General features: G+C 41.3%; 2 protein-coding genes across 2 annotated transcripts in view; both read right to left on the bottom strand.

The window, feature by feature from the left end:
- The window catches only part of LOC145407828 (multicopper oxidase 3-like), a 39,392-nt gene extending 37,890 nt beyond the window's left edge, over positions 1 to 1,502 (bottom strand). The window contains exon 1 of the mRNA XM_080278684.1: positions 1,234 to 1,502. Within this exon, the coding sequence (XP_080134810.1) occupies positions 1,234 to 1,502 (269 nt within the window). The remainder of the gene's footprint in view (positions 1 to 1,233) is intronic.
- Positions 1,503 to 1,644: 142 nt separating this feature from the next.
- LOC145407827 (multicopper oxidase 3-like) overlaps positions 1,645 to 13,593 on the bottom strand; it is an 18,049-nt gene continuing 6,100 nt past the window's right edge. The window contains exons 5-12 of the mRNA XM_080278683.1: positions 12,686 to 12,887; positions 12,042 to 12,123; positions 11,053 to 11,152; positions 10,315 to 10,495; positions 9,586 to 9,704; positions 9,328 to 9,497; positions 4,205 to 4,344; positions 1,645 to 1,784 (exon numbers count right to left, since the gene is read on the bottom strand). Coding sequence (XP_080134809.1) covers positions 1,645 to 1,784; positions 4,205 to 4,344; positions 9,328 to 9,497; positions 9,586 to 9,704; positions 10,315 to 10,495; positions 11,053 to 11,152; positions 12,042 to 12,123; positions 12,686 to 12,887 — 1,134 coding nt within the window. The remainder of the gene's footprint in view (positions 1,785 to 4,204; positions 4,345 to 9,327; positions 9,498 to 9,585; positions 9,705 to 10,314; positions 10,496 to 11,052; positions 11,153 to 12,041; positions 12,124 to 12,685; positions 12,888 to 13,593) is intronic.

Here is a 13,593-nt window from a genome sequence, read left to right as displayed (position 1 = left end):
TGGGCTGCTATAGGTTTGGAGAACAGGAGTAATGAAAGACATAGAACTTTATAAACTCTTATTTTGGTAGCCATAAAGAATTCTATCTATCTATCTATAGATAAATAGAATTCTTTATGGCTACCAAAATAAGAGTTTATAAAGTTCTATGTCTTTCATTACTCCTGTTCTCCAAACCTATAGCAGCCCAATTCATTACTATTTTGGCAAGAGAAGAAACCTATTTATTTTCCAGGCTTTTGATTATAGTGTCTTTTTATACTGTTAGATCAGGTGAGGTTTGATTAGGTTAGGTCAGGTGAGGTTTGATTAGGTTAGGTTATATCAGATTAAATTTTAAGTAGGCCAGTTGAAGTATAAAAAGACACTATAATCAAAAGCCTGGAAATTAAATAGGTTTCTTCTCTTGCCAAAATAGTAATGAATTGGGCTGCTATAGGTTTGGAGAACAGGAGTAATGAAAGACATAGAACTTTATAAACTCTTATTTTGGTAGCCATAAAGAATTCACATCAATAATTTATTTTTTTATATTTTCCTTAATTTCTTACAGACTTTGGGTGACTTAAGGTTCAGATTCCTTTTTTTATTCCGTCAATAGTGCTTATGAGTGCAGGAAGATGTGTATGTGTGTGTGTGTGTGTGTGTGTGTGTGTGTGTGTGTGAAAATCAACTATCATTATCTGAACACGTGGTCGTTAAGTAACCAACCAGAGCTGATAACCACAAACAAATTCCGATCAGTAACATGAAATAAAGGAATGGAAAAGTCGGAGTTTTCCCTTTTTTTTTTTTTTTCCTGAAAAAGGAAGGGGGGAAAAGAAGAACAAGGAGGAGGAGGAGGACAGGAAGAAGAAGATGATGAAAAAGATGAAGAAGAAGAAGGAGGAGGAGGGGGAGGAGAGAGAGAGAGAGAGAGAGAGAGAGAGAGAGAGAGAGAGAGAGAGAGAGAGAGAGAGAGACGAGGGGGAAGGGGGGTCTTAACACGTGGGAATAGGTTGCAGGTGGGTCGCCCGTCATCCACTCGCTCGATGCAGTGCTGCCTACTCCCTTCTTTATATCTACCATTCCTCTTCTGTGTCTTTCCTTTTCTCTTTTCATTTCTCCCAGCCTTCCTGTCACTGTTTGTTACTCTCCTTTCCACTTAAGGTGACTCAACACTGACGAACAAAATGGTTTCCTGTAAAATTCCCCTGTGTTTTCTTGAAGTCCTCCTATGCTCTCTGAGTTCACCTAATGTTCCTCTGAGTTCTTTGAGTTCTAAGCTCCCTTACGTTTTCTGAGCTCCCGTGTGTGTTCTCTGAGTTTCTGTGTGTGTTTTCTAAGACCTGTATGTTCTCTGAGTTCCCTAGTGTGTTCTCTGCTTTGTGTTGTGTGTTCTGTGAGTCCCCTAAGGTGTTCTCTGAGTTCCCTAGTGTGTTCTCTGCTTTGTGTTGTGTGTTCTGTGAGTCCCCTAAGGTGTTCTCTGAGTTCCCTAGTGTGTTCTCTGACTTCTTGTGCATTCTTTTAGTTCCCCAGTGTGTTCTCGAGTTTCCTAATGTGTTCTCTGAGCTCCTGTGTGTGTCTCTGAGTTCCTGTGAGTTCTTTAAGTTCCCTTGTGTGTTCTCTAAGTTCCCCAGTGTGTTCTCTCAGTTCCGTGCATGTCTAGAGGTCAGGCACGAAGTTTCCGCAGATGGGGAAGCCAGATGGAACTGGGGGAAGGTCACCTGTCTCTCCCACGTGCAGGGCGGCCACCATCCCGATCTCAGAGTGGAAGACCAGGTGACAATGCATCGCCCACCACCCTGCAGAAAAAAAAAGACCCGGTTACGAAGTGGTTTGGGAGACGTTGCACCTCTTCCTTAGCGACTTATTGTATTATACAGGAAAGGGAAAGAAATTAAACTGTAGAAATGTCCCCCTGATTTCTTCCCACAAATAGAAATCTTAGTTACGAGAGGGACTCCATCGTAAGCCTGTTAGTGAATCAGGGACCTGGAATGTAAAGTCGATGGTTGGAGGTCGTGGTCTGGGGAAACGTTTGTCTGATTTTCTCCCTAGTTTGTCAGGAACAGTTTGCAGATTCCTGGCCTTTGGTTCCTTCTTCCATGCATTAAAAAAAAAAAAATCACTAAACCAATCCTATGCTCTATCCTCATCGATATAATAATCTTAGAAAAAAAAAATCTAAAAAATTGGAAAAGGGTGAAAGGAAAACGATGAGGCGTATCGATTTAGGTTAAGAAAGTTTTGACTCTGGTGTACGGCCTTGCAGATTTTGTGAAATTCTCTAAAAATTAACATAACTCGTTGTCAGATAACCAGAGATTCTCACAGTATCATCAGCTTTACTAAGGTCTTCACCATCATCATCATCATCTCATCATCATTATCATCATCAACTTCGGCGTTTCATTTTCGTTTTCCTCTTTACCTCATCTTCATCTTTATTCTAACTTTATTTTCATTATCAGCGTTACTAAAGTCTTCACCATCATCATCATCATCATCATTATCATCATCATCATTCGACGTTTCATTTTCGTTTTCTTCTGTACCTCATATTCATCATCTTCATCTTTATTCTAACCTTATTTTTATTACTAAACAAGGGGTAAGCAGCATCCAGAAGCAGCAGGAGAGGTAGAGACTGACCAGGAGAGCATATGAGACTGTGAGTGAGAGAATATGAGTGTAAGAGAGTGACCTATATGAGGGTTCTTGGGAGAAGGAGAGGAGGAAGACCAAGGCTTTTTCCCGTCGATTATGGAAGCTCCCGAACACCTTTTCCTCAGCGACTTATTCTTTTTTATTACACGTTACTCTCCTTCTTCGTGTTACATAAATTATCGTAATATCGCCATACTCAGCATAGATTCCGTATAAAAGGATATCAACCAGCCATATCCAAAAATAAATCACTTAGGAAGAGGTGTTAGGGAGCCTTCTCAATTGACGAGAACACGGGCCCAAGTATTAGGTGGAGAGAGAGAGAGAGAGAGAGAGAGAGAGAGAGAGAGAGAGTTTTTGTGCAAGATGTCCCGTAAAAAATCGAATGGAAGCAGAAACATGCGGAGATAGAATATTTTAAGCCACCCATCACAGGATGCAGCGTCTGGCAATAGATAGAGAGAAAGAGAGGTGATAGACACAGCTGGGTAGATTGACAGACAGACACACCGATAGACAGATAGACAGACAGCCATGGGGAAGGGTTTGTGCCTTGTGGAGAGCATTGTATAGTGATGGTGAAAGTGGCTCAGGGATTGACAGGCATATTTTGGATTACTCAAAGGACACAAATCGTACATAAGAAGGTGTCATAGAGCTTATAGAGCTTCCTAGGTCCTAAAGTTATGGACAGTACAGAGCTCAGAATCCGTATTATCAATGAGATGGGAAGCTCTTTTTCACCTCTGTTACTACACTCTGTTTTCTTTAACTTGGCCTAAAATTTTCATCTCTCAAACTTGAATGCATTGCCATAACGAGAGGTGAACACTAGAAATGATGCTGGTCACGAAGAAGTGCTAGGGAAAAGAGGAAAGGCCTCTGTGTTATCTTTTGCTGCCTCTGAGCAAAGTGAAATAAGTTGCAAAACCACGAGAATCTTGGTCAAGTTAAAGTGAGAGAATTGTAGTGTATTTCTATACTCGCTGCATTATTTTATTGTATTCATCCGATATGCGCATTCTGTCTTAATAATATATTGTAGATATAACCAGAATACGGTAAAATAATAAGGTAAAATATGTACGAGAACTCACTCGGGAGGAGGTACTAGTGAGCCTTCTAAGAGCACGAGTATAGAGTCTTATAGAGCTAGGATGAATAACAGCTCGATTAGCCTCTCAAACACACATATCCCTAAATCGTTCCAGTTGGATAAGAATAAGTTAAATTAGGTAAGTAAGGTTAGATTAGGTTAATTTAGGTTAGGTTATATTAGGTTAGGTTAGGTTATATTTTGCTATGTTTGGTTAGGTTGTTTGATTACGCTAGGTCAGGTGAGATTGGGTTAGGTTAGGTACGGTTCGGTTAGTGAGAGTTGGTCAAGATACATTAGGCTAGGTTAGGTGAGGATGGGTAAGGTTAAGTGAGGTTAGATTCAGCTAGATTACGTTAAGTTAGATCACGTTAGATTAGATTAAGTTAGGGACGAAACGACAGCGGATGAGTTGACCTTTGGGACCAGATCGACCTCAAACCACCAAGATGACCTTACCGGGGTTGTCAGCGGTGAACCTAACGATGGTGTAGCCTCCGTCGGGAATGGTAACCGTGTCCTTTTTGACGGCGTTTTCCAGCTTCCTCGTGATACCCCCAGCGGCGTCCAGGGCAGCCACCTCCTCTACTGACGTGGAACTGCAGGGGGAAGGGCATCACTGACAAGGGCACCACCAAATAATAGTGAGGGAAGGGAGAGCATTAGCTTATTATTCGGAGAGGTCTAGACACAACTCTACTCTTCTACTCTACTATTCAATTTTTTGTGTGCTGTTGGGACGGCTCAGTTACTTTTCTTGGAGTCTGCTCTGCATCATGTATTCATTTTCAGCTCCTACTGGAACACCCACCCCCACACCACCAGACTGGGCCTACACAGCAAAACATATCACTATAAGTTTCCAGTGTAGCGCTATTTACGGACCATCTTGTATGTCATAAGATCATGAGGTTTTGTGTTTATTCTTAGGATTATACCCCATACTTTTAAATGTCTCTGAGATTTCATAACACCTCTTGCTTAGCGATTTATTTTGGCCATTACACTTTTTTATCCACTTCTTGATATTAAACCAACTGTATATTTTAAAACGATGTCCATTATTAACAAGAGAATGACGAGATGTATTAAATAGGATAAATAGCTAAGGAGAAGGTGATACGAAGCGTCCTGTGATGCTTGGAATAAGTGTCTTAAATCCTTCTTCCTTCAGTATCATCTTCCCCTTTCCCAGCTCCCGTCAGTCTCAGTTATGTTAATCAGCCCCAGCTTACCACTACCACCGACATGCCAACCTTACCTAACATATCCTAACATTGTATGCTCTATCCTAACCTGAAATAATCTACGACACCAACAAATCTAAGTTAACCTCTCCTAACCCTGGTCTACTCTGTCCTAACCTGAAATAATCTACCACACCAATCAGCTTAACTTACCCTACTCTATCCCATCCTTTTTTTTTTTTTTTTTTAATAACAGAACAGAGGAAGGAAAAACAAATGAACAAAAAAAAAATCCATGCACCAGATTACTGGTGTTCTCTGTTCATAAAATATCTGTAACAGTTAGACTTGAACAGCTGTAGGTTGAAGTTAGGAGGGAAACAACTCTGGGGAAGCGAGTTCCAGAGAGATGCAGTTCGGGGAATGAAAGTATTCTGATAGGCAGAAGTTCTGCAATATGCCTGAGTGACATTCTAGTCATGAGCGCTGCCAGATGCTCGTGTAGCACGATGGAAGGCATGGAGAGGTGGCACAATGGACGCAACTTCGTCTGAGCATTTGCTATAAAAATATCTGTAAAATAATGCAAGGGAGGCAACATTCCTTCTTACTTGTAGGGGAGGTAGTTTGTTAGTAATAGCAGGGTTATTAATAATTCTAACAGCTTTGTTCTGAATTTTGTCTAGTTGTTTTAATGCAACCTCTCCACATTCATTCCACAAGGGTGAGCAGTATTCAAGCTGAGAGCGCACATGACTCTTATAAATTATAGCTATCTGCTCGTCAGTGAAGAAGTTACGGACTCTGTACAATAATCCAAGTTTCTTTGAGGCGGTTTTAGCAAGTGATCTGATATGAGAGGTCCAGCTGAGAGCATTATTAAGCGAGGCGCCAAGAATTTCAATACTTTTAGAAATGGGAATATTTGTAGCATTGAAGGTAATATACGATTCTGACAATACCTGTCTATTATTAAATTGTATATATATAGTTTTACTAGCATTAAATGAGACAAGGTTATTTTGTCCCCATTCACTGATCGTGGATAAGTCTTGATTCAAAGAGATGGCTGTACTGAGTTGAGAGTTAGAGATATCAGACTTTGTAAATGGATGTCTGAGTGTGAATGAACTATGAAGTGTTGAGTCATCTGCATAGGAATGGATGGGATTGTGGGTGACAGATAAGAGATCATTAATGTGAACGAGGAACAGGGTTGGTGCCAGAACTGATCCCAGAGACACGCCGGCGTTAATTGAGTGGAAATTGGAATATACATCATCTACTTTTACTCTTATTTTTCTGTTGCTGGGATATGAGGAAATCAAAGGAACAAAAGAGTTTAGTCCATAGCAAGGGAGTTTGGACAACAGGGAATGGTGCCACACTCTATCGAAAGCTTTAGAAATATCCAGGGCTACAGCGTGAGTTTCACCATGTAAGTCAACTGATTGATGGATGGTATGAGTCAGGAGATTGAGTATGTCAATGGTGGATCTTTCTTGGCGAAAACCATACTGTCTATCACTAATTAAGTTGTTGGATTCAAGATGTTTAACTATGTGCTTATTAATTACAATTTCAAAAACCTTACCAAGAGAAGATGTGACAGCTATTGGTCTGTAACTAGAGGGGTCAGAGGAACTTCCTTTCTTTGGAATTGGGTGGATATTGGCTTCTTTCCATGAATTAGGGAATGAAGAAGTACGGATGCATATTCTGAATAATTTAGCTAGGACAGAGGCAAGTTCTGGGGAACACTTTTTCAAAACAATTGGCGGAATTCCGTCTGGGCCTGGAGCTTTGTTGGTAGGTAAATTGTCTAGGATGAATTTCACGTACCTTGTCTGTATTTTAAGTGGAACAATTTCGGGAGAGTCAAGTTCTAGTGCTGGGACGTTCTGGCTGGCTTCCTCTAGGGTAGAATTTCTGGCAAATGTACTGGCAAAGATATCTGCTTTCCCACGCGGGTCATTTGTAATGTTGCCATCTGGATATTTTAGTGAGGGAATGAATGAAAGAATTGAGAGTTGACCAGAATATTCTATTGTCATTAGGGTTGTTAAGTAGTTTTGATGCTTGGTTTTAAAGAAAGTTTGATTTAGCAAGATTTATTACAGCTTTTGCATGGTTTCTAGCAATTTTAAATTGAGAGAGTGATTCAGATGGTTTTGATTTTAAGTAATTGTTATATGCTGATGACTTTTGGGCTATTGCTCTGGCACAGTTGCTATCAAACCATTTTGGAGAGTTCGATCTTTTAGTGAATTGTTGACTTGGTATGAATAAATCTATACCAGCTAGTATGAAGTCACAAATGTGGGACTGGGTAGAAATGACATCATTAGAGAAGAAGGACTGCCATGGAATGTCAGCAAGATAATTTCTAAATTCATCCCAGTTTGCCCTATCAAAGTGCCACCGGGTTACCCTGACAGGTTCAGAATGGGGAGGTTTGGGGGGGCTAACTAATGAGGCTTTGATGAGATTGTGGTCAGAGGATCCAAGTGGTGACAGTACCTCTGCCACGAATCAAATTCGCGACATTTCCCTTTTGTGAAAAACACGAACTATTAGTGGAAAACTCACTGTGTATCGCTCAGTTAACCGTTTCTCTCTCCACTTCGGTGGTATACTTTACAAAACATTCGTCACTGTTTCAAAAGTGACCGATCTAATGTACGTCACTAAGTGCTGTACTGAGCGATACTATTGTTTCTTTATTGTTCGCCCCTGCTTGCCTCGACCGTTAGCCACGCCTTCTTCCGGTGGCCTCAGCGTTCTACCACACGCATCGTTTGAATAGGCAGTCCAGTGTTTGCTTTGACGGAGAGAGGTTCTGTGCTCCAGAAGTGTGAGAGAGAGAGGTCAGCTAGCACCCAGACTCCACTAGACCACAGTTCTCCAGTGCTCCCACCCTTGGTGATACACAGCATTCATTGACCAGTATTTCTTTTCGTTTTCCTAGTCTTAAGAGTTTAATTAAGGTGTTTTTCCTAGGCGTAAGAAGTTAGCTCTTGTGTGAGTGAGTGAGTGCGATCTCATTAATTTGATTTTGAATTGCGACGTTAAATTTATTTTGTAATCACTAAATTTAACAGTTCTTTTTCTTGAGCTTAATGTAATGTAAACTCTTTTTTCATTTCTCCGCAATTAAGCTTATATCTCATAGCTCCTAGCTTGCATAAACGTTTGCCATTCATAACTGGTACTTGGCCAGTCTTGTTGTATTGAGCTTAAAATCCGTTGTGCCTCGTAGGAGTTAAGCATCAGCAAGAACCTGATATTATTATTAGTATTAGTTATTTATTGTCAGGGGTGAAGTAACTTTCTCCAGAGGCTAACAGTACTAGTAATCAGCATTTGTGAATAATTAGTCTCTGCTGTGTACTGTTGAGAAAGTTTATAAATTCTCGTTCTTAGAGAATCGTGCGAAGCAAGTCAGCGTAAAGTAATCGTTGCTTGATTTAGTAAGACAATCATTGTCCCTGCTCTTCAATATCATTATCATTATCCTTTAATAATAGTATTTATTTTAAAAACCCCGTGACAACCTCTACCCTGTACTGATCTGGATTATTTGTCAAGAACAGATGCAAAAGATGGGCATTATGGTCGGGATTATCTGGTATTCTGGTTGGTTGCTTTACTAGTTGCGTGAGATTAAACGATTCTGCAAACAGCTCGCACTCTGACCTGGTCTAATCTGTCCTAACCTAATAGAATTTACCACACCAACCAATCTAAATTAACCTAACCTATCCTAACCTAACCTAATTTAACCTGACCTAGACTAACCTATCCGTTCCATCCTAAATTAACCTGTTATCCTGTCCTACCGTATACCGTCCTATTCATGCGTTACTCTGCCGAACAAACCTAACCTAGTCTACCCTACCCAACCAAACTTACCTTATCCAGCCTTGTCTTACCCTGTCCTGTTTTATCCAAGTATAACCTAACCTTCTCTTACAACTGCCACTCCTATCAGTCTAGTTGCTAAAAAGGGACGCCTTCACGTGGTGGCACCGATATCACTGGGCGGATCCACTGCCCAGTTATACAAACGGCCCTCATTTCCCTCCCTATCCCCCCAAAGCAGAATGTTGGATTACTTCAGCTTCTAATTCATTGAGTTCACATTTCAGGTGAACTTGGGGCAATTACTACTACTATTACAACTACTACTACTATTACTACCATTATTACTACTACTACTACTGCTGTTACTACTACTACTGCATTTCAGCTATAGTGTTTTCACCATAAATTGACCCGTGACTATCGCCACATTCTAGTGCTAATCTGTTCCTATAGTCACCATGCAAGATGTGAGATGGCAATTTAATGCAAAGTTAAAGTGGGAAGAGTACTGTAGATCCACATTCCACCGACCTGCCAAGCTTGCCCATCGCTACGACGTGGAAGTTGTAGCCGTGCATGTGGAAGGGATGGTTCTCGTCGCCTATGTTGCCCTCATCCACCAGCACAAACTCCACCGTCTCTCCCAGCGACACCTCCAGAACGTACGTGCACGAGCAGTAGTCCCCATCACACGGAGGGTCCTGGCATGGAGAGATAAACAGATAGGTAGATTGACTGACTGCTTGGTTGAGAGAGAGAGAGAGAGAGAGAGGGAATGGTACTGCTTACCTGGCCGTAGAGACAGACTGTGGGTTGAGGGTCGTCTGGCTGTGAAAGAGGGGGTGACGCTGGGTACAAGAAGGAGATGTCGTTGATCTGAGGCGTGTTGAGCTGCCACTGCCCCTCGACTGTCGGAAAGGAAGGGAATTTTAGAGGGGTTTATCAAGGAATTTGTTGTTTAATTTGCGACACACCATGACGGGATGTGGGGAAGTTTTTGAAAGAATTAGTGGGCTTAATTTGTGACGCTGCATGAGTCATAGTGACTGAATGTGAAGGAAATTATCAAGGAATTTGTGGTGATATTATGACCCTTCAAGATTACCGTAAACGAGAGGAGTTTAATGTAAGAATTGCTGATAGAATTTGGAGCACTGTATGGCTGAATGTGATAGAATTTATGAAGAGACATACAACAAGGTAGCTAGACAGACTCGCCAATATACAGACATACAGATGCACAAACAGGGAGGCAGATCTACGAAAGGAAACGGGAACATAGATTAGGTCAATAGATTTCTCCAGTTAGACAGACAGGGAGACAAATGTGTAGGTAAACTGAAAGACAAATACATATAGGAGAGAAGTTATACAGTCAAACAGAACTGCAGATAAGTAGACTGACAGACAGAGAGACACAAACCAACAGCAAAGGAGAGTGATGTACACAGACAGGCAAATAGACAGGCCGACAGACAGACAGGCAGCTAAGCGGACAGGCAGGAAAATAGTACCCACCTCCATTATAAGGGTAGAGATCCGAGTTGTAGAAGTAGCTATTATTGACACGGCTAAAATCAAACGCGAGGTAGAACTGCCGATCCACCTCCTCTGTAAGGATGGATGATTGAAGGGAGTCCAGGTCAACCATGGTCACCTCTTCGGGCACACCACCGGCTGAGTTTAAGGGATTGACCACCTGGAATGAAAGAGGAGGAGATTGTGGGCATGAGGAAGGGAAAGTTGAAAGGACGAAGCCTGATGGTGATGCAAGGACGGGGAAAGTTGAAAGATTTTGTATGAAGGGGAGTTGAAGATGGAAGATAATTAATAGGAGAGGAAGTTGAAAGTTGTTTGCGATAAGAGGGAAAAAGATGAAAGGTTGTAGATACGAGGGAAAGTTGGCTGTTTCAAGGCAGTTTATATGAGGTGACGAATAGGGGAACTGAAGATTGTTTGTACTAGGAAAAAGGATTGAATCTTGTCTGTTTAAGAAGAACGAGGGAAACTTGAAAATAAAAAATTGTTGATATGAGTTGTTGGTGGTTGATATAAACTAGAAAAAATTAATGGTTTGGGATTGTTTTTATAAAGAGGTGAAGATGGGATTATGCCTTAATATTAAAAACATGCGTATAGTTACAAAAGTATAAATGAATAGGAGGGTAAAGCAAGTGAGAGAGAGAGAGAGAGAGAGAGAGAGAGAGAGAGTTATAATGGAAAGAGTACAGAACAAAGCCCATCCTGCACACTCACCACGCCGGGGTAGTTAGGGTCGTAGGTGAGGGTGGGGAGGGGGTCCTCGTCCTGGGCTCCTTCGTACCGTAGGATGGCGCCCTGCACACATTCGTTCTGGCTGAGAGGCGGGGGAGGAAAAATGGGGGAGTAATGGGGAGACTGGGAGGTGAAAATGGCGGAGTAATGGGGGAGGCAGAGAAGGGAAAATGGGGGAGTTATGGGGAAAGCAGGCAGGGGAAAATGGGGGAGTAATGGGGAGTAATGGGGAAGTGGGGGAGTAATGGAGCGTAATGGGAGACGCAGGGAGGGGAAAATTGGGGAGTAATGGGGGAGGCAGGGAAGGGAATATGGGAAGTCTCCCTTTAATCAAATTATTAAAACCTTGCACTATCGAGAATAAATCAGCAGTCCTCTCGCTCATGGGATTTAACTCAGCATGGAGATAAGAACTTCAAAGCCTGCATGATGAGTGCATGGATGTTTTGCCCATTTCACACACACACACACACACACACTCACACACACACACACACACACACACACACACACACTCACACACACACACACACACACACACACACACACACACACACACACACACACAATAACTCATACTTTGTCTCCCTCATTTTCCTCTTTTTTTTCCTCCAGTTTCTGAATCACACGCACTCTGTTTGATAATTCTAAATACTGTTAACATGATGACGATTATGATAAAGAAACTCAGCACATACCTATCATTCTGCTAATCATAGTTCTCACCTAAGCCTGGCTCAGACTTTGATTCCAATGCTGGTATTTCACGTGACTTGAAAACAAAGATATTGGTATGGCTTTATGTCCTTTCCATAGCACTTACCCTTGAGTAGTAGTACACAAAAAGCTCTAATCATTGCTACAAATTTGAAGATGGAGGAATGGGAGTTTTAGGCCAAAATGACGTGAAAAGAGTAAATTTTTTGGCATGGTCGTGAATATGTTGAGTAAAGGCATACTAAGTCGCTCACCCACAGTCGATGAGTCCATTGAGTCTGATCCAGTAGTTGTCTGGCTCCTGGTCAGCCTCCACCACCACGTCGAACCTCTCACCTGCAACACATCAAATTTAACACCTGAGATTTGTTTACATTCAGTTTGTAACACCGATTACTTAGACTTATTTGTAACACCGATATTTTGTCTGTATTTATGATATTTTTAACACCGGTAATTTATTTTCATTTGTAACACCGATAAATTGCCTTCATTTGTAACACTGGTCATTATTCTCTTTTGTGACACTGATAATTTATTCTGATTTAAAACACTAATTATTGATTTTCATTTAAAACCAATTATTTTGTCTCATTTATAAAAACAATGATTTAATTGTATTTGTATCAACGATAACCTATTCAAAGTTGCGGCACATTTATTTTACCTGCAACCCAGCATTCTCATCAACTACTCACCATTCTCAGCACCTCAACATTCTCATCAAAAATTCAACATTCTCATCATAAACTCAGCATTCTCATCAACAGCTCAACATTCATTATAAGCTCAACATTCTCAACATCTCAGCATTTTCATCAACAACCCAGCACTCTTATCAGCTCAGCATTCTCAGCATCTATCATCAGCAACTCAGCATTCTCATCCTTGAACTTACCAGAGTATATAACAAGCGAGTCAGCAGTGTATGGGATGATGGGGTATCCGTCCACTGCGATGATGGTGATGGGGTGGTTATCGATGGAGACTATAATTGGGCAGTTAAATCCCCCACCATTGATGAGTCGCAGTCTGTATCTTAATCCCTGACTCACCTCCACAACCTCCAAGGGCATCGGAACCTCATTCACGCCTTCAATCTAAGGGGTAGAGTTAGAATTTAAAAAGTTAGATTTAGAAAAGGCTACTATGCTGATTTTTACTTTTAACTTGACCTGAAACTACCCCCCCCCTCTCTCTCTCTCTCTCTCCTGGCATTGGAACCTCTTTCACGCCTTCAGTCTGTGGGGTAGTTAGAAAAGAGTTATTGTGCTGTTTTTGCTTTAACTTGGTCTGAAACTACTATACTACTACTACTATTGATACTACTGCTACTACCATTGCTGCTACCTCTCTCTCTCTCTCTCTCTCTCTCGAATTGTAAACGTAAATTGTCACTGGAGTACGATACTAGTCACGAAAAAGTTCTGTGAAAGAGAATCATAATATTTTCTTGTTTTGCCACTGAGCTACGTGAAATAAGTTGCAAAGGGACGAAAATTTGGGCCAAGTTAAGGTGAAAGAAGTATAGCAAAGGGTAATTATGGCCTCTTAAGTGTACGAGCCAGTCTGCACCTCAAACATTGACTGGATTTCACCACCTTTAATGGCATTGCAACTTCTTTTAGGCCTTCAGTATGGGGATGTACATGAAATTCGTAAAAAAAATATCATTCTCTCATCTTAAGTTGGACTAGAGTTTAATCTTTTCGTGTCTTATCTAATGTAGCTTAATGGCAGAGTAAGACAATGCTACGTGGAAAAAGCCCCCACTGCTTCCAATACACTCGTCCCGTGTGAGAGAGC

The sequence above is a fragment of the Coenobita brevimanus genome, chromosome 74, assembly GCF_032717465.1.
Source record: "Coenobita brevimanus isolate Jiangsu-jjx chromosome 74, ASM3271746v2, whole genome shotgun sequence".
Classification (NCBI taxonomy): domain Eukaryota; kingdom Metazoa; phylum Arthropoda; class Malacostraca; order Decapoda; family Coenobitidae; genus Coenobita; species Coenobita brevimanus.
This window is presented reverse-complemented; position numbering and strand designations above follow the sequence as displayed.